This window comes from Ciona robusta, chromosome 3 (assembly GCF_009617815.1).
Source record: "Ciona robusta chromosome 3, ASM961781v2".
In the NCBI taxonomy this organism is placed as follows: Eukaryota; Metazoa; Chordata; class Ascidiacea; order Phlebobranchia; family Cionidae; genus Ciona; species Ciona robusta.
In genome coordinates, this window is record NC_143237.1 from 1,666,632 (window position 1) to 1,685,023 (window position 18,392).

Here is an 18,392-nt window from a genome sequence, read left to right on the forward strand (position 1 = left end):
AGCCTCCAGCCTCCAGCCTCCAGCCTCCAGCCTCCAGCCTCCAGCCTCCAGCCTCCAGCCTCCAGCCTCCAGCCTCCAGCCTCCAGCCTCCAGCCTCCAGCCTCCAGCCTCCAGCCTCCAGCCTCCAGCCTCCAGCCTCCAGCCTCCAGCCTCCAGCCTCCAGCCTCCAGCCTCCAGCCTCCAGCCTCCAGCCTCCAGCCTCCAGCCTCCAGCCTCCAGCCTCCAGCATACCAAAAAGAAACCTATTCGTGCATATTTAAACCTTTCAAATATGCATTGTAAATTGTATTTGTGCTGTTCGGGTGTATTTTAGTGACACCAATCACCATAGTACTGTCTTAAGAAAGTGCCGTTGGAGAATACTATGGTGACAGTTGCAGTATTCTATGGTGACACCGTACTTGTTGCTGTTGTCGTTTGGGGATTTCCCGATAATTTTCGAATCAAAATTTTATCAAGAAGCTATTACAATTCCCAGCGACATGCGCGCATGTGTTAATGGTTAATCAAACAGTTTGCAATATAAATACTCCAATGTTTGTGGTAGGAAATTGTGTCGAGACCGCAAACAAACAGTACAATGTTTGTGGTCGAAAAAATATGCATGAAAGATGTGTTATCCCGGAAATCTGTAGCTGTAGGCTTGCGCATGTTGCTGGATGTATCTACCACACATACAAACGAGTTAAGACGTGCAGGCGGTTGCACGAATACTAACAGTCACAAGACAGTCATTAGCCATTTGTGATTACTTTGCTCTAGACTAAAGTTAGCTACCATTTTCTTGCGTTCTAAATGCCAAGGCTATAGCTATCCACGTTTATTAGTAATTCAAAAGTATAATCTTTTAGTTTAGACACTGTGCAAAAGTTTTTCTGTTTTGTGCAAAAACAATTATGATGAAAATATACTCTGTTCTCGTGTTTGCTTGCTGCACACTTTGCGTAACAAGCTTTTCCACCAGAGATGTTCTTTCATCCGTGCAGGGTAAATGTGGTTTTGCATCTTACATTTATTGATTAATATATAGCCTATATTATATAAAATTGAAAAAATAAAGTTTAATTTAAAAAACGTTATTTATATGTTTAAACTGTCATATGCAGTCATAAATTGCCAGATTCTAGTTTCTACTTCATTTTTATTAAATACAAGTAAAGTTGTGTTGATTTCTTGTTAGATTTTCTATCTTTAACACATATAATATATATATATATGTTATATTTGAAGACGTCTGAGGTCTCTTTCAGTTCCTCTTCATCTGGGTGAATGAAACCCAATAAAAAACTTTATTTATGTTTAGATTTCTCCAAAGAATCTGGATTACAGTGTTACGGTGCCCACAGGTCGTTGGAGAAATGCTTGGACCTTCAAAATCGATGTGCAACGGTTCAGTTCACCATCACATCTATGCAACCACACAGTAAAAACTTTACTCTGTTAATTAGTAATAACTTACTTTGTTAATTAACTTTAGATACCTAACCTATTAGGCTTTATTTAAGATTTTTAATTAATTTAGAACAATCTGGATAACAGGTTTAAACCAATAAAAATGAATAAGCTAGCCTATCTATCTTTTCCAAATAAATTATTTATGTAATTTGCATTAATTTTACGGCATTGGTAGGATGTATAGTAAAAAAACATTCTTAGGAAATGGCAGTTACATAAGATAAGAAGCAAAAAATCAACTGAATCAGTGAAAAACTCTTTTGTATGTATATATATATATAACTTATGTATGTCTAAGACCTTGATTTTAATGATAATTTTAATTGCATAATGTCAACAATTCAAGTTTTCTGTGTTTAGAGTGTTCAGTGATAATATCTAAAAATTTTATTATCCTTTTAGTTCACCAAACCACTTTTACCTGCGCTGATAATAGACTATGTGCGGATCCAAAAGCCTTCTGTGCACTTATGCAAAAAGAAATTGCACCAATACAGGTAGCTGGTTTGTATGAGATTGTTTATTATTAGGCCCTTTGTTATTTATTACTATTATTTTACTACTCCCAATATTACTGTACATGTGGTATTGGATCATTTGACTTATATCAATTATCATTTTCAAAAAGGAAACAACCTCAAATAAATAAATAATTTTAGCACTATATAATGTTTCAGCTATATAAACATAATGTTAAAGTATATAGATATTTATTTGTAATATATTTATATAAACACTAAATAAATTAGTTATGTACATGTACTTTTCTTGTTATTAGATCGCGAACTGCTCTATGGCCTGCTGTTCAACTAACGGTTGCAATGCACCGACGGAGATGATCAATAATGATGTAGAAGTGGAAGGTAAGATGTTATTTTAAAATTGTGGAAATGCTAAGTTAAATTTAGAAATCCAATTCCTTAAATTTGCACCACAGAATTAACTTCATTTGAGTGTTGTTTACTGTGAATGTAGTCTGTATGATAAAATAGTGGCAACATTTATAACATAATGCAATAAATATTTGATTGATATTGTTGCAAAAAGTTATAACATACAGTGGTGTGGGGGAAGATGAGACACCTTTTAACATGATTTTCTCGACCCATTTAGTAGTAAACAATGAACATTCAAAGAATTATAAAACCGTATCCCCACGACTCCAATAGACCGTTGTTAATTGTTTAAAACACGATCAGGATATATTTGATATTATGTGCTAAAGGTGTCCCATCTTTTCCCACCCTACTGTACATATATGTGGCAATAAAAATATTTTATTATCTTAATGTCCCATTCCATGTATTGTGTAATGTGGTATAATGTTGCTTTCATCTGTTTCATTGCAACATACTGCGGTAAACAACATTAATATTTTGAATCTGTTGAGATACAGAATAAAATAGTCCCATTGTAGTTTTGTATTCTGTGGTTAAAGTAAATTTCTTCATAAACATTGGTTGAGTTCAATGTGACTTTTTGTAATTTCATAAATTTTCAATTTTCTGTTTTTTTAGAGCGTAATTTATTCAAGGGTTGGCAAATAGAACACGGCAAGCAATATATAAACCAAGAAGAAGCAGAAAAACGATTCCAAATCTTTAGTAAATCGCTTAAGACAATCAAAGAGTTTAACAACAGAGTGGATAGAACTTGGGAAAGTAAGTTAAACAAACAAAATTTAATTACCAGATAAAGCAGCTTTCGCTTTTGTGCGGCATTTCTAAATATAGAATGTTGGCAATTGGTTTGACATATTGTTCATGTTTTGGCACTTATTGTGTAACTTCCTGATTACAATGTTGTGTGTTCATGGTGGCTACGAAGGAAACAAACATCAAGTTATTGATGAATTGGTTATGTTTTGTTACCATTTGGAATTGTGGACTTTTCTTTGTTTAAATAAATATCTCTTTTCTTTACATTAAATAACTTAATCTGCTTGTATTCTACCTATTTTCAGTACTCTTAAAATTTTAAATAAATAGTTTCTAAAATATGTCTTCTGGCATTGTCACAGTGAATGGCAATTAACAGCACAAAGTTCTAGTATTTACTACACTAGTGCATAGTGCGTCAAAAACTTTGATAGGAAAACACTTACCAGAAAGATCAATTTACAAAACAAATGTAAAGTGCTTCACCGCAGTGCCAAAGTGTAAAGTGCTTTATGGCAGTGCCCCTTTTTGTAATAAATACATTTATATATATTTTCAAAATATTCGTGACCCTTTCCCTCCTTTCCAGTGGGTTTGAATGAATTTTCCGACCGAACTTTTGAAGAGTTTGCCTCCATACGCTTGATGATGCCACAGAACTGTAGTGCTACCAAAGGAAACCATGTTAGTCTTGGGTTTGAACCACCAGCACAGATTAACTGGGTAGAGAAAGGAAACTTTGTAACTGCAGTCAAGAATCAGGTATCTTGTGTTAATTTTGTTAATATTGCGTTTGTTGTATTCTCTAAATTTTGGTTGGAAACAAAACACAAAATTATAAAAAAAAGTCCTTGGGTAAAACAGGTCAGTTGCTTCAACCCTGTGTCCCCTCATGGTTTGCAGCCAAAAGGGCCAAAAAATGAAAATACCCATCCAGAAAAGTGACATATGGTAAACACTGAGCGGGCACGAGGTGTATGAAACTGAAACTTGTGTAATAACAACTGTCACTTCCTCATCACGCGAGGACAAATAAGTTCCTTCATGTTAAATTCTTTCCACCTCCAGGGCTCGTGTGGGAGTTGTTGGACCTTCTCCACCACTGGATGTTTAGAATCGGCCACAGCGATCCACAAGGAAGGTAACCCACTCGTTAGTTTGTCGGAACAACAACTTGTTGATTGTGCGCAAGCGTTTAATGATCATGGATGTAATGGGTAAGCATTTGAAATTATTATGTTACTTCTTCCACCAGGCATAATGTAAATAATATTTTAATGGCTTATCGGGTATGAAAAACCTAGTGTATATTCTTTGCCGGATGGCGACAAATGTCGGAAATAAGTTATGTTTTTTATACCAGATAAGCCGTTGAAAAAATATTGAAATTCTTACACTGTTATATTGTTATTTAATAATCCTTTTTATGTATTAAATAAAGGCCACACAAGATTAAACCTAACAAATAAATTGTGCGATTTCAAATAATTTACCCAACATTTCTATCTTCCTTACAAACAGAGGTTTACCGAGCCAAGCATTTGAATACATCCATTATAACAAAGGTTTGATGACAGAAGCTGATTATCCATACCAGGGTGTGGTAAGTGTCATTTTTTACATTTGTAGTGAATCTGGGGGGACCTTTTTAAATGCAGTTACACTCATTAATCTGTAGTTGTCAAACATAAAGAACCTGTTTGATTAATACTTGATCTAATTTGACTCTAGTTTTTATAGACAGTAGACAACTAAACCTGGTAAACCAATTTTAGAGTGCCAAATTGCAATGCTAAATTAAAAAAAACAAAAAAAAACCCAAAAAATCTTAGATTTCACATATGACTGTAATATGTAAGCACTCTAATGTAACGCATTTGGTAGTGAATATGCTTACATAAACTCCTTGTGATAAAGAAATACGGATTTACAACGGCAGCTGTTTTATATTGACAGGATGGTAAATGTCACTTTGTTGCAAGCAAGGCATCAGCGTTTGTAAAACAGATTGTCAATATTACCAAGGTATTTATACAGTAGTGTCTACATACCTAACCAACATTTTTTAAGATAATTTAATTTTGTTACAAATTACAATTATATATTTTTTACTCTACTTAAGTAAGGTCCTACAGTGAAGCATGACACGGGGCTCAATATTTAGGCCAGAATTGACCCATTAGCCCTATACTTATTTTAATAAAATGAAATCACAGTACAAAAACAGTGGTACACCATACTAATTTAAGGCTTGTGAGGTTGTGACCTTAGAATCAAAGAATTACTAAATTAATTGACTCCACCTAGAATTTGCCGCACTGTATTAGTCAGTAAACATTACAACAAAGGAGTTATTAAACTTTGATGAATATACTGAACGGAACACATAGGTCTTTCATAAAAAGCATAAAATCTGTTAAATAAAAAAATAAAGATTCTTTCTTGGTATGTTGCTATTTTTTATTGTTTTTCTTCTCAAGGGAAATGAGGATGGGATTAAAGAAGCTGTTGGTTTGTTGAACCCAGTCAGTATCGCATTCGATGTTGCTAAGGATTTCGTACATTATAAAAGTGGGGTCTATTCAAGGTGATTCTTTATTTAATTGAATAAAATTACTAAATGAACAACTTTGCAGTTGGCTTTTTTCTGTATGAATAAAGTTACGGAACTTCCAATTTTAGGTTTAAAGTTTTAATACGTTTAAAATAGATAGGTTTAACATAAAAAGAAGCATAGTTCCTGGCTTCCAGCTTGGTGCTATAGCTATATAACCTCCTTGGTTAAAGCAATTGTATCATGTTCAAAGGTGCTAGACTCGATGCTTGTTGTTGCTCCCATTGTGGGTGTTGGCGTATGCGTCTTTAGGCAAGACTCTTAAAGTAGCTCATTGTTCTAAACTAGTGATTTCTTATTGGTTGTCCAAATTCTCAGCCACACCAGAAAAAAACAAAAACAATCACCCAAAGCAATTTATTACAACAATCCAACTAAAACTTAATTGTAAATTATCAGCCGGACAAACTTATTTTGTTGCAACTTTATTTCTACAGCACACTTTGTGGCAATAAAGCAAGTGAAGTGAACCACGCAGTGTTGGCGGTGGGTTACAGCTACACTAGTAATGGTCAGGATTATTGGCTGGTGAAGAACTCATGGGGACCACAGTGGGGTATTAATGGGTAAGTCTCTCATTTATAGAAGTAACACTAGGGAATTCTGTTACTTCTGCTACCAGGCATCGTATAAATAATATATTAGTAACACTAGGGGTGCGTGACATGTCAAGTTATTAGTTGCATCATATATTTTAGAACCAAGCTTTAAGCCTAAAACAGCTTTTACCCTGCTGTTACCTGACTATAGAAACAACCATTATTTGGTGGGTTACTGATATCATATGATTTACAACCCAGTTTTAAGCCTGCAACAACCTTTACCCTGCTGTTAGGTGACTATAGAAACAACTTAGTCAAAGTATATTACATTTGCCACATTAATCAATAATGAGGTTCCCTGGATTTAATACTGTAAGTGTAACTGTATTTTAACAATGGCACACAATATTTTGCTAAACAGTAAAAAACACGTGACCAATAGTAACAGGATTATATTACTTTAGTTACTGTGATGAACAGTTAACACTACTCAGGTTCTCGGTAACTTTATATACTGAATTGTTTATTGTTGGTTTTGTTAAAGCCAATACATTTATCCTAGTCATATTTTTAAATTAACTGATTTTTGGAATAATGTAAGTTTAATTTGTTTTATAATATGCAAACTACTACACATGCCTTGAAAGATAATATTATATTATCCTGTATTTTAATTTGTTTAAATTATTGCAGATATTTCAAAATAGAAAGAGGTTCTAACATGTGTGGTCTTGCTGATTGTGCTTCGTATCCTGTGGTCGTGTAAGATGGGACATTTCACATCATCTTATAACTATAATAATTCTATAATAGGCAGAATATTAATAATTTCTCAATGGGTTATTTGGTATAAAAACATAGTGTATTTCCAACGTTGGCTCATAGTGTATTTCCAACGTTGACTGTTGAAAGATTTACACTATACCTGGTAGCAGAAGTAACAGGATACATGTATTGCACACCATCTAAGAACTATAATAATTACCTTACTTCTGCTACCAGGAGAAATAACATAGTCTTGTTTGGCTCATTCCATATAAAATTTTAATTACATTCTAAAGTTTGTCTTCCATACAGTAAAACTTCATCAGAGTTGACCAACAATAATTATATTATCTGTACAATATATTCCATAACTCTTAGCACAGTTTATTTGGTTGATTTATGAGATTATATAAATGAGATTTAATTTGTTCAAATTTATTCCAGTATATTTTGTTCCCTGTAGAGCAAATGTTTTTTAAAATACTTTGAACAACCATGCATATTGAAACTAATGATTTTATGCTCAACATTTGCTGATGCTTTTAAGCAAGCAGTATTTTTATTGTTTTTTATAACTCCTACAGCACTTTTCACAAAGTTTGATGTGTTCTGTAGTATTTGAAGCTTGATTTATTGTTGGTGTGTTACAGTGTTTGCAGGGTGTAGAATAATATTCACGAAGCTACTATTATATTTCGGAAAGAGATTTTTGACTTTTTTCGTAAAGGGCCGAGATTTTTTTTGTGCCGTACAGTGTGACATCATCAGGGTATGATGTCATCCTGTTAAATATATTGTTCAACACATATTCTCACAATTGTAGCAGCATTAAGTCTTGAGTCTGTATCTTCTAAGACCACAAACAAAAAAATGCCAGTAGATCCATTTCAGACTTATGATAGCTTTGGTCACCACAACTTATTTATATTATTATATCAATATCATCCATTATTGTTTAAAAATCTGAAAATAAACATCTACTAATCATTGCAAGCATTAATTTGATTTTTAAACTTTATTTAAAGAACTCATTTTTAATAGATATTGCAACAGTTATATCAAGACTTTTATACACCGTGTGATAGAAGCTAGATTTGTGAGGAAGTGATTAAACGAATGAATGTAACTTATTTATCTTCGTGGCAAGGCAACACCAGTTGTTATTTTATTTTGTTTCATGCACCTCGTGCCTGCTGTTGCTGCATAGGTAAATTTGTGTTTGCTTTATTTTTTAGACATCTTTAATTATTTTATGTACGGTGACAATCTAAACCACTTGGTTGCAGCAAATATTTCATGTGTTTTTACCAAGAACATATGTATCCACATCATGTAGCATCACAGGGCCTTCAACCCGGCATCCTTCGGTTACAAGACTAGTGCTCTAACCACTCTGCCATAGTGTCAGTAAATATGATTCAAAAGGAATCAATTTTTTACAATAACTTCTCGTTATAACCCGGGTGTTCTGTCTCATTTACCTTGTGCGCGCTTACGAGTTACACGTATATAACTTTGAAAGGGAAGTTATTTTTGGAAATTGTTTTAGTGTACTTCTGAGAATTTAGACCTACTATAAAGGAGCATGGGGTTAAAGCAATGGTTGTTAAATGGCTTGACCATGAACCCAAACGCTCATAATGGTAGCAGTGGTGAGCCTTGAACCCGTAAAGCTCTGGGTTAATGACAGGCATCCTATTCACATCAGTTGTTGCCTAATTCTGACCTGGAACCAATGTTTAGCTCAATATGTACAATCTTTATTGCTTGCAATTACAGTTATGCAGCCACAAAATGATCATCACCATGCAAAAAGAAAAGTATAACACTGGATGGGAGAAAAGAAACAAAAAATAAGCAAAGCAATCGTGTACCTTTGATAAGTTGTCTAAAATCTTTAGCATAAACATTGAAAACAAGCAATTTATGATATCACGGGAATGAGACACAAAAATCAATGAAAACAGACATTTGGAATGAAATAACATGATGGCAACATTAAGTGAAGTGAATATTTAAATATATTAAATATAAGACAACATGTAGCCTACAACAGCTGCAAAAATAAATTTTTTTAACAAGGTAATCACACTTCAGTGATGAAGTTTGGGATATCAAGACCAGAAAGCAAGGTGAGGCATCCACCGTGGTAGAAGGGGTTTGCTGCTGCACATAAAGGTTGTTCAAACGCCTCAACCATGTACGTATGCATGATCTCCTTGTTTACGCAATCAACAAACTTTACGAGACCTAAAGTAAATTGTTAATAAAACCTGCCAGTACATTGTTGACTACTTACACTATTGAATGAATAAATGTAACATGTTTATTCTAACATGCAGGACAAATCAGCGATATAACAAGAGTGTTCTGTTTCATACACCTAGTGTCTGCTTATTAGTTATCTATCTACTCACTCCAGTTTCAAATGTAACTTTCTGGGTGTTTTTCTGAAGAGTTTTTTTGTTTATGACTTGTTTATGACAAACAATTCAGTTAACCCATTGAGTGACAACTGAGTTTAAGATCTTATAATGATTTTTAAAATATGGTTGTTAATATACTGACCTGCTTCATAATTAATAAAGATTCCAACTCGTTTCAAGTAAGCAAGTGAATTGCTCAACTTTGGTATTATTTCAACAGCTTCACCCGCATGCCGCACCTTGTAAAAAAGTTTGGTTAGAAATTAGAATTACTACTTTTAAAAAATTGTTCTGTTTTTTACACCTCGTGCTCACTTACAAGCTACAGTGTATGTAACTTTGTGTGTGATATTTTCATGTAAATGTAGGATTAGCACTTTTACCAATATGCGTATACTTTTCGTTTCAAATCATATACATTAACACAAAGCATTAAGGAGTAATTTGGAACATTTTAAATAAAGCAACATTGCCTACAAGTTTAAAAAAAGCATTCAGATTTTCTAAAAACCCGAACACTAAGCCCTACAGTCATACACTATGTTCACTTTTCTCAACTAAACAGTTGCATAAAATGAAAACCAATTTTTATAAAAATAATATATTTTCTTGCTTAAAAAATAAAATAAGCCTAAAAGTTTATGTATTTTGCATAAGAATATATTGAATTGAAACAGCGCATTTACTTTATATTCAAATCTTGCAGGATTGTAATGCAAGATCCATGATGAGTTGTTACTTCCTAACCAACTATTACGAGGCACTCCTCTATATGCAACACCTACTGCCCAACCATCTCTGTTCACCTGGACTTCCCAGTAATGCCTAAGTAAATAACAGTTAGTATTCTACAATAAACTATACATGAACTCCAAGTACAAATAATAGCCATAAGATCTCAGGTTTAGGGCATGGTTGGCTCGGACACTCATTTGTGACCACTGGGTTGTAGCTATCCCGAACCGCTGAGTATTGAGTATAAATAACTATTTGTATTTAGTTCTACACCAGACTATACAATCACTCCAATTTCCAAAGATAACCATAGAAAATACAATGGTTTAAATATGAAATATTAAACCTTATTCCATTTTATGTGGGTGAGGTCTTATAACATGTCATGTCATGGAAGCTAAGAATTAGGCTAGAATTGACATATTGCCCAGAAACCCAGGGTGCTACAACCAGTTTGTGTCTATCCCGAGAACACATATGCCTAATAGTATCGAATATAAATAACTATAAGTGGAATAACAAAAATTGTTAAAATAGCACATTACCTTCCAGAATAAAATGAAATATTTCCCAAAACATTGAGAGCGAAAGTAAAACGCGATGGAGACTTGGGACTTGCGTTGTTGTAATCATCCCCCGGGTAGAAAACACTCTTTGCATCAGGTGACAATTTTAGTTTCACATGAGCGGTGTTCACATCGAAACTGAAGTTTGCTGGTGCTGTAGAAAATATATTTTAATTATGCTCTGCTTTGTTTAAAATATGAATATGATTTGTAAAACAGTTTGTATGATGCAGGGTTATGTTGACAATTTGCAGTGGTTGCAGCAACCCCTGGATTTTTTAATTATAGAAGCAAATTCTTCCTAAAATAGAATAAAACTTACTTAGGCTAAAAAGGTATACTTTAGCCTCTGCAAAAAAAATGTTACTGGCTTAAAACTCACGTTAAAACGGTTTGATTTTAGTTTACAATATATCACAAATTTAACTAATCTTCGAAAACAGTAATGAAGACCAGAACAATTAATACAACAAAAGAAGTAATTACCTTAAAGTGGTAAATAAAATTGTGGCTGCTAAACTCACAATACATTATAGACTAACTCAAATTAAGTATTTAACTAAAACAAATCAAAATGTAATTAAAAAGAAATTGTTCTTACATTGTTTGGTTTTAAATATTGCACAAGGGCTCCAACTTGTGTTTGTTTCATCATTTGAATGACGAACGTTTACTGTGACTTCTACATTTGATGGCAACTCATGTATTACATAACTTGTAGCAGTCACATTTTCTTTACTTCTGCAAATAAAATTATGTTCAATATAACAATTGTTGTTAATTTCCTTTTTTTGTTTTAATTAAATCCATCTTAAATTCAGTAAAGAAATAAAGGAATTTTATCTTAACGAAGACATAAATAAAACTTCTGTTTAATACAATTATCTTTGGTGACATATTTCAGGTAACAAAATGTACAAGCTTACTTTTCAATTGTCTTATCTTTTAATTTATACGACCACTTCAACCCATATTCACTTTCACAGTTAGCACAGCATGTCCACCGAACGGTTAATGAAGTTTTTGTGATGTCATCATCAGATTGAGCAGCCAGTATTGCAGGAGGGATCATCTTACATTTGTTACCTATAACAGGTAAAATAAATCTTTAAATATATTCTTTTGGGGCTGTACTTTGATCTTACATTTATCGTTGGTGGTTGTACCGTTTCTCTCCACTTTCAATTCTTTACCTTGTAGAATTAAACAATTAACTTATTTATGTGGTTTGATATTTTATTATAAAATTCTTGTTTAGTTATAGTTGGAAAGGAACATAAAACATCCTGAATTTGAATTTGTATGAAAATATTGCTTTGGAAACCTTTTGGATTGTATTTTTATAACCTGAATAAATGTAACTTCTTTATCCTACAACATACTCTATTACATGCGCGTTTCGTTTTATACACCTTGTGTACATACGTATTGTGATTAGCCTTTGCATTTTTTCATTATTTTAATCTATGACAGACAATTACAAATTAAACAATCTATAAACTTATAAAGAAACTTATAAAGAGTTAAAGCAATTGCTATTAAGTGTCTTACTGTAAGTAAATATATTTTGTACAGAACAACCAATTTACCCCGAACTGATTGAAATTGAATGTTTTGTATGAGTTTAGATATTGCTTCCAGATTAATACGAGATGATGAATCAGCTGCAATGTTGAGATCGGCTGTTGGAAGATCATTCGCCGATAGCAAACTGCATCGATATTAAGTTAGTTATGGGATATTGATTAATTAACTTGGTGAGATTCTACTTTAACTAACATACTATGGAAGAAAAGATATAATGATTGTTATAATGATAAATGTATACTACTCTGGAGTAAGATGGATATTACCCAATAATATCTTATATTTTTAATTGTGTTTTTACAATTAATAAACCACTATTAAAGTCTTGAGAATAAAGTTATATGGTTCTGTAAATATTCTTTGTTCACTACTAATTTGGGCAGTAAAGGCGAAAAAAAACATGGTCTATCTTATATACCATGATCATATATAAAAAGACAACATTAATAATGAGTTCGTCCTCGTAAATATGTCATTGCAACATTATCATTTACCGTTGTTTAAACTCCCGAACAGCATTTTCCCTCATGCTCTCCCCAGACTCATTCCGGAGTCGCTTGGCAAAGTTCAAAATCCCGGAAACCATCTTAATGTTTCCTCGACAAATGTCCGATTGTCCTCGGATTTTCTCGCCAACCTCAACACTTTGTCTCTGCGACAAAATAAAGTTGAGTAAAAGTTTAAGTATTTTATATTAACACTAAATTGTCTAAGGTTATTATTTTATCTTTATTGTTTTTTTTACTCTAAACCCTAGCCAAAAAAATGGGTTGTAGTACCTTTGGTGTTGGTAACATGCCAACCTATGCATAAGTTTCAGGTGTCATAGCGCTATGTTGTGAGACCTCATCCATGCAGAATGGAATGTTTCAATATTTCATATTAACCCAGGTTAAAAATGGATTCTAATTAAGTTGGAGTAAATTGTTCATACCTTAAGCAACCTTTGAAGTTCTGACTGTTTCTGATGCAAAAGTGAAATTAAATTGGAGAAATCTCGAACCAGTTGAGTTTCCTGTTGAGATGCTACATTCTGTTTAAAAAACAATATATATTATAGCCTGTTGAATAAAATACAGTTTTATATGAAATAATAAAGTATTTAAAATGTAACTTATTTATAGATATGTGAATGGGAAACGATAGTTGTTACAACATGGGTGTTCTGTTTCATACTCCTCGTGCTCGCTTATGAGATATCACATTTATGTAACTTTGAATCAAGTTATACACCGACCCACTCAAGTTATAAACTGACTTGACAACATAAGCAGTGCCATTATTAGTAAAATGTTTAACAATATAAAGCATTATGGCTTGTGCATTTTAATATACTGTTATTATTAAACGATAAATACTTCGTTAGCTTTCAGCTGGCCTTGCAGCACATCCAGATTTTGTTTATTCTCTTTAAACCGAGTTTCCAAAATACAGATTTGATCAGCGATGTAATCTCGAAAAACTCCGACGACTTGTAAGAAAAAATCCTGAATAAAAGAAATTCATATTTACAAAATAAGTTGGAATAAATGTGAAGATCAAATATGGAGCTGAATATGGAAATAAGATCATACATAGGGGTGAGTGTAAGTTGTATTAGGCCCCTATATGGTGAATATTTGGGTTTTATGGGATTAGCAGTCGCTTTTATTCAAAACTTCTACTGCAGTACTTTTACCCCTAGCGTGTTTTTAATGACTGTTATTTTGCTTTGAATTCTTTTCTTTTCGTGGTTTCATTTGATTTTCCCTACTGTATTTGAAGAGATAATTCAGTTTATGTAAAAAAGTACAAAAGTTCTATCATCTCAGTAGTAAATCAAAATGGGATTTTGAACCAAAGGGGGATGTTTTATTCCTACCTAATTAACATATTAGAATATCTATGGTTAAAACTAGTCAAACTAAAAAATGAAGCTTAGTTTGATAAAAAAATTTCACTTTTTTTTAAATTTTACTTTGTTTTTTTTATTGGTTGTTGTGGTAGTTGGATAAGTTAGTTTTGTCAAATATGTTCAAAAATAACTGTAACAGTAACGTCAAAAACAGAGCTATGTTGAGATATCATGATAAAAATTTATTTAGAGAACAAATCAAGATCAAGTTTACGTCTGGTGGTTTAGTGGTTTAAAGATAACATTGCGGTGAGTCGTAAGATACCATTACGAATATAAACGATCCTGGCTGCAATAGAAACGGCGCCATACATGTACTCTAATGACGTCACTGTAGCCATGGTAACAAGGTAGGCGCTGCATTATTAATGCCAACTCTGTTGATCATCCTGTTTGAATGCGCCTTACAGGGAGCGACGTGGGATAATCGACTTTATTGGTATCGGGCTTGACTTTTATTGACGCAAACGAGTAAATTATAAGCGGCAGTAAATATGACAGCAATGGCTTTTTTCCAATTTAAGATAATTAAGGTATTATTTGTCTGACTACTGCTACAACAGTCAGCAGTTTGTAGTAAAAGCAAACTTATAAAATCAATAGGTTGGGGTAAGATGGTCCATGTTTTCATTCAGTTTTATCGTCCTATTTGGTCGTAAACACAAAAAATACAGAATTAATAACCGTATCCTTAGCGTTGTTAATTGTTGAAAACACTTGGGGTGTTAGGTACAAACATTACCTATCTTACCCCACAGTACTATAAACGAAACGTTGCGGCGCATATATAACCATACTTCATGAACGAGTGCAAATTAACCCGCGCTGCGATCGAAGCGATCGATAGCAGTTTATAATCAATGTTGAAACGGCATCCATGCAAATAACCTGTGGTCTTGTTGGTTTTGCCGCTCAATGGTGGTCGTATGGTTTCTACGAATATATAGTAGGATGGGGAAAGACGCGACGCCTTTAGTACATCCTGATCGTGTTTTAAACAATTACCAACAGTGGTAGGATATGGGAGTCGTGAGGATACAGTTTAATAATTCTTTAAGTCCGTTTTGCTTACTACCAAATGGAACGAGAAAATGGATTGAAAAGATGTCCCATATTTCCCTTCCCTACAATATCAAAAACTGGCAGACAAACAAAATACACTATTACCAAATGAGCCGCTAAAGGATTATTTATACATTTTGCCGTAGTAACAAAACGTAGCCTAAGTAGCAAAACACACTCGATATTTAGTTACTTCTGCAACCAGGCGTAATCTAATAGACGTGTTGGCTCAGGCATAAAAACGTTATTTTTATGCCAACGTTTCGTCTATCAGCAACACCGAAATTAAGTTTTATAAACCAGAAAAACAAATGAGTTTATAATGTGATGATTGTATAATAAACTCATTGTTTAACTAAAATAAACTTTTAAGATCATATTGCGTATTCTGCTGTACTACATCGCTACGAAAGTTGACAAGCAATTACTTAATATTATGATGTATAATTTCAAACAAACGAAATGCTCAATCATGCGATGAAGAATTTTTATTCCGTTATTGAAGAATACTAAATCGAAATTCATTGGGGTATCTGTTTTTCGATTGGATTTTTTTGTAATTAAGTTTTTAAGTATAAAGCTTCATTGAAGTGGGGTCGATCGACATATCAATTGATATTTTTTGTTACAAATTGTAATACCCGATATTAAATTGTAGAACTCATTGTGTAAGCCGTAAGGTATAGACAAACATATATATCCTGGATTAATTATTAATACGGATGCAAGCGCATGCATGATATGAATATTGATCATACGAATGCAATATTAAGTCTTGTGTTGTAATAGCTGCAGGATTGCTAGAACTGTCGGACGAATCTTATAGTAGGTTAGGGTGAAGTGAGACGGGGTAATTTGGGACATTTTAAAAATCTTTTTATGGCCACTCACTTGATAATAAACATATACAAATGTTGAAATGTTACATGATTATTCTACAGGAACCTCAAAGCTGTATAAAGCGCGCGCCAACTCCGATTTATACTAATAAAACTAAATACGGGAAGATATGTGCTTAAGTGTCCCAATTTCTCTCTATATATAATATAATAAAAACCTCCTATCACTTATATTAATACGTGTGTGAAACAAAACACATGTGTTATTACGACTGTCGTTAATTGCTTCGCCATGCGAGAATAAATAAGTTGCATTCATTCATTCACTTACAATGTCATCGGCGTTCGATTCCGTTTCCATTGAAGGTTTGCTATGGAAGTCGAACTGTGTATGCATCTCTATAGGTGTTGTTAGGTAGCCTGAATCGTTTGATGAAGAGCTTGACTCTCCAGAACATATTGTTGCGCCAAGCCCAGTCTCACCCGAACTCGCAATCCGAAAGTCTGGCGACAAATTAAACTTATAGTTGCCTTTCGACGTCCGCGGGGATAGGGTTAACAACTTTTGCGAGTACGGGCTCGAGCATAGTGATCTTGTCGCCGAATCCGAGTCCAGAGTTTTTGATAATTCCTCTGGTTCGTCGCTTACTATGGAGACACGAGAAGATATCGTGTTTTCCATGTTTCAGAGTTTCATGTTCTGAGAGGGGACATAAAGTTGGCAGGCTATCTTAATAACCTAGAGTAGGAAAACAAATAAAAGCATTATATATATAGGAGCATATATTGTTTAAAATATTATATAAATTTCTGCTTGGTTGTTGAGAAATCTTAGGAACCCTAATCGTATTGTTTTCAGGCTGCCGTTGCTTTTATGTATGCGATATAGAACAGATGGTAAGCGGCCATTTGCAGATTGCCCCATTTCATCGCAGTGAAGCACAACTAAAATAACACCCGCACGAATAATACGTCTTTTTCGGTAAATGTCATATCTTTTATAGAACAAAGCGACCAATCCATTAGCAGTTGTATTATGACGTATCGGCTTGGAGACGCTTAGTTACAAACAAAGCAATGTGACTTACCGCCGCAAAAAGCCACGTTTTGTTGAAATATACAATTGTCGAAAAACAAATAAACATTTCGAGCGTCACAAAGTTCTATAAAGCCCACACACTACGATTGACAAAGCTACTTTCATTCTCGCACTGCCACATTTAATCACACACACACGCATTTATATATATACACACACGTGGTTCAAGTTTATATACCACTACCAAAAAGCTAAATGCTTTGTTTTCAACATAACATGGATTTTTTTCATCTTTTTCAATGCAGTAGTTAGCGAACACCAAATTAATTAAAACGAAAGAAAACGAAAAGAAGGTTCGTAGCAAAACAACGTTCCCTAAAAACGGGTAAGGAGTAAAAGTACACGAGTAAAAGTGTCAAACCAAGCCAGCGTGTCAGACCTACAAAAATGCGACGATAGAATTAAAACATTTTACTACACTACTACAGCGTACTGAAGCGGCCTCTCTAGATATCTCTAGTAGGCCGTGGGCCAACTAATTAAATTACGAACTTTAAATATACGTAACATCGCTTCAACACTCGACCAAAAGTTTGATACTATTTTCCAGCTCAAGTAAAACCTGTCGTTATTTTCCTGGAGCAAAGAAAAACAAAGTTTATTTTCCTTATTATAGTTCAAAAGGTTGCAGGTTCACATTTAATCGATTTATTTAAGTTAACATGATCTCTTGACGTTTGTGTCATGTCACGGTCGATTGTTTTTTACAATAACAGGTAAATCATAGGAAATCAGCAAACTTTGAGCAAGTGATTTGTTGTTTTTACTTTAACAAACTGACAAAACGTATAGAAATAACGTACGTGATTTTGTTGCGAATTCGTTACGGCGAAGAAAGGATATAACAGTTTCGAAGAGATCAAAGAGACAGAATTGACTGCGCATAACTCTTCACTTGTGTACACAATGTTAAGTCATGTATTGCGCCTGTCTATTTATAACTTTATCGTATCGGCTTCGCTGGGATTTCGTTTTGCTAAACACGCTGACGTACATTGTTCGCCGATGCAGCACTTTTCAACGATGCATTGGCAAATATGCACAATGCGGCTGTGCTAACGCTCATGTTATGCTATTTAACCTTGTGTATACAACGCTCCATTTAACTTCACCTGCCTCACAATAACAGCACCTGACTACTTTACAAATA

General features: G+C 33.7%; 2 protein-coding genes across 4 annotated transcripts; one reads left to right on the forward strand and one right to left on the reverse strand.

The window, feature by feature from the left end:
* The first annotated feature begins 737 nt into the window (after nucleotides 1-737).
* LOC149737541 (pro-cathepsin H-like) lies at nucleotides 738-8,027 on the forward strand. Its single transcript, XM_089873791.1, has 12 exons — nucleotides 738-987; nucleotides 1,304-1,423; nucleotides 1,858-1,952; nucleotides 2,234-2,318; nucleotides 2,973-3,116; nucleotides 3,703-3,875; nucleotides 4,182-4,330; nucleotides 4,635-4,716; nucleotides 5,070-5,138; nucleotides 5,594-5,700; nucleotides 6,165-6,293; nucleotides 6,963-8,027. The coding sequence occupies exons 1-12, from the start codon at nucleotides 897-899 to the stop codon at nucleotides 7,033-7,035; spliced, it is 1,317 nt and encodes a 438-aa protein (XP_089729917.1). The 5' UTR covers nucleotides 738-896; the 3' UTR covers nucleotides 7,036-8,027.
* Nucleotides 7,266-17,515, reverse strand: LOC149737542 (E3 ubiquitin-protein ligase MID1-like). Of its 3 annotated transcripts, none has more exons than XM_089873783.1 (12): nucleotides 16,475-17,515; nucleotides 13,707-13,835; nucleotides 13,283-13,381; nucleotides 12,843-13,000; nucleotides 12,354-12,472; nucleotides 11,907-11,957; nucleotides 11,688-11,847; nucleotides 11,363-11,502; nucleotides 10,741-10,915; nucleotides 10,147-10,285; nucleotides 9,603-9,699; nucleotides 7,266-9,284 (listed from the first exon to the last, which is right to left on the reverse strand). In XM_089873783.1, the coding sequence occupies exons 1-12, from the start codon at nucleotides 16,823-16,825 to the stop codon at nucleotides 9,121-9,123; spliced, it is 1,782 nt and encodes a 593-aa protein (XP_089729909.1). In that variant the 5' UTR covers nucleotides 16,826-17,515; the 3' UTR covers nucleotides 7,266-9,120. The 3 variants fall into 3 exon arrangements, with proteins under 3 accessions (XP_089729909.1, XP_089729908.1, XP_089729910.1); XM_089873782.1 differs by having other exon boundaries at nucleotides 11,907-11,954; nucleotides 12,351-12,472; XM_089873784.1 differs by lacking the exon at nucleotides 11,907-11,957 and having other exon boundaries at nucleotides 12,351-12,472.
* Nucleotides 17,516-18,392: the final 877 nt, after the last annotated feature.

Bases quoted from the DNA above. Each gene is read 5' to 3' on its own strand.
- LOC149737541 (XM_089873791.1), top strand. From the start codon at position 897: ATGATGAAAATATACTCTGTTCTCGTGTTTGCTTGCTGCACACTTTGC. The intron at 988-1,303 runs GTAAATGTGGTT...ATTTATGTTTAG, and splicing joins TGTTCTTTCATCCGTGCAGG to ATTTCTCCAAAGAATCTGGA. The intron at 3,876-4,181 runs GTATCTTGTGTT...TTCCACCTCCAG, and splicing joins TAACTGCAGTCAAGAATCAG to GGCTCGTGTGGGAGTTGTTG.
- LOC149737542 (XM_089873783.1), bottom strand. From the start codon at position 16,825: ATGGAAAACACGATATCTTCTCGTGTCTCCATAGTAAGCGACGAACCA. The intron at 11,958-12,353 runs GGGGTAAATTGG...GTTTAATTCTAC, and splicing joins CATTCAATTTCAATCAGTTC to AAGGTAAAGAATTGAAAGTG. The intron at 9,285-9,602 runs GTCAGTATATTA...AATTTACTTTAG, and splicing joins CTTTATTAATTATGAAGCAG to GTCTCGTAAAGTTTGTTGAT.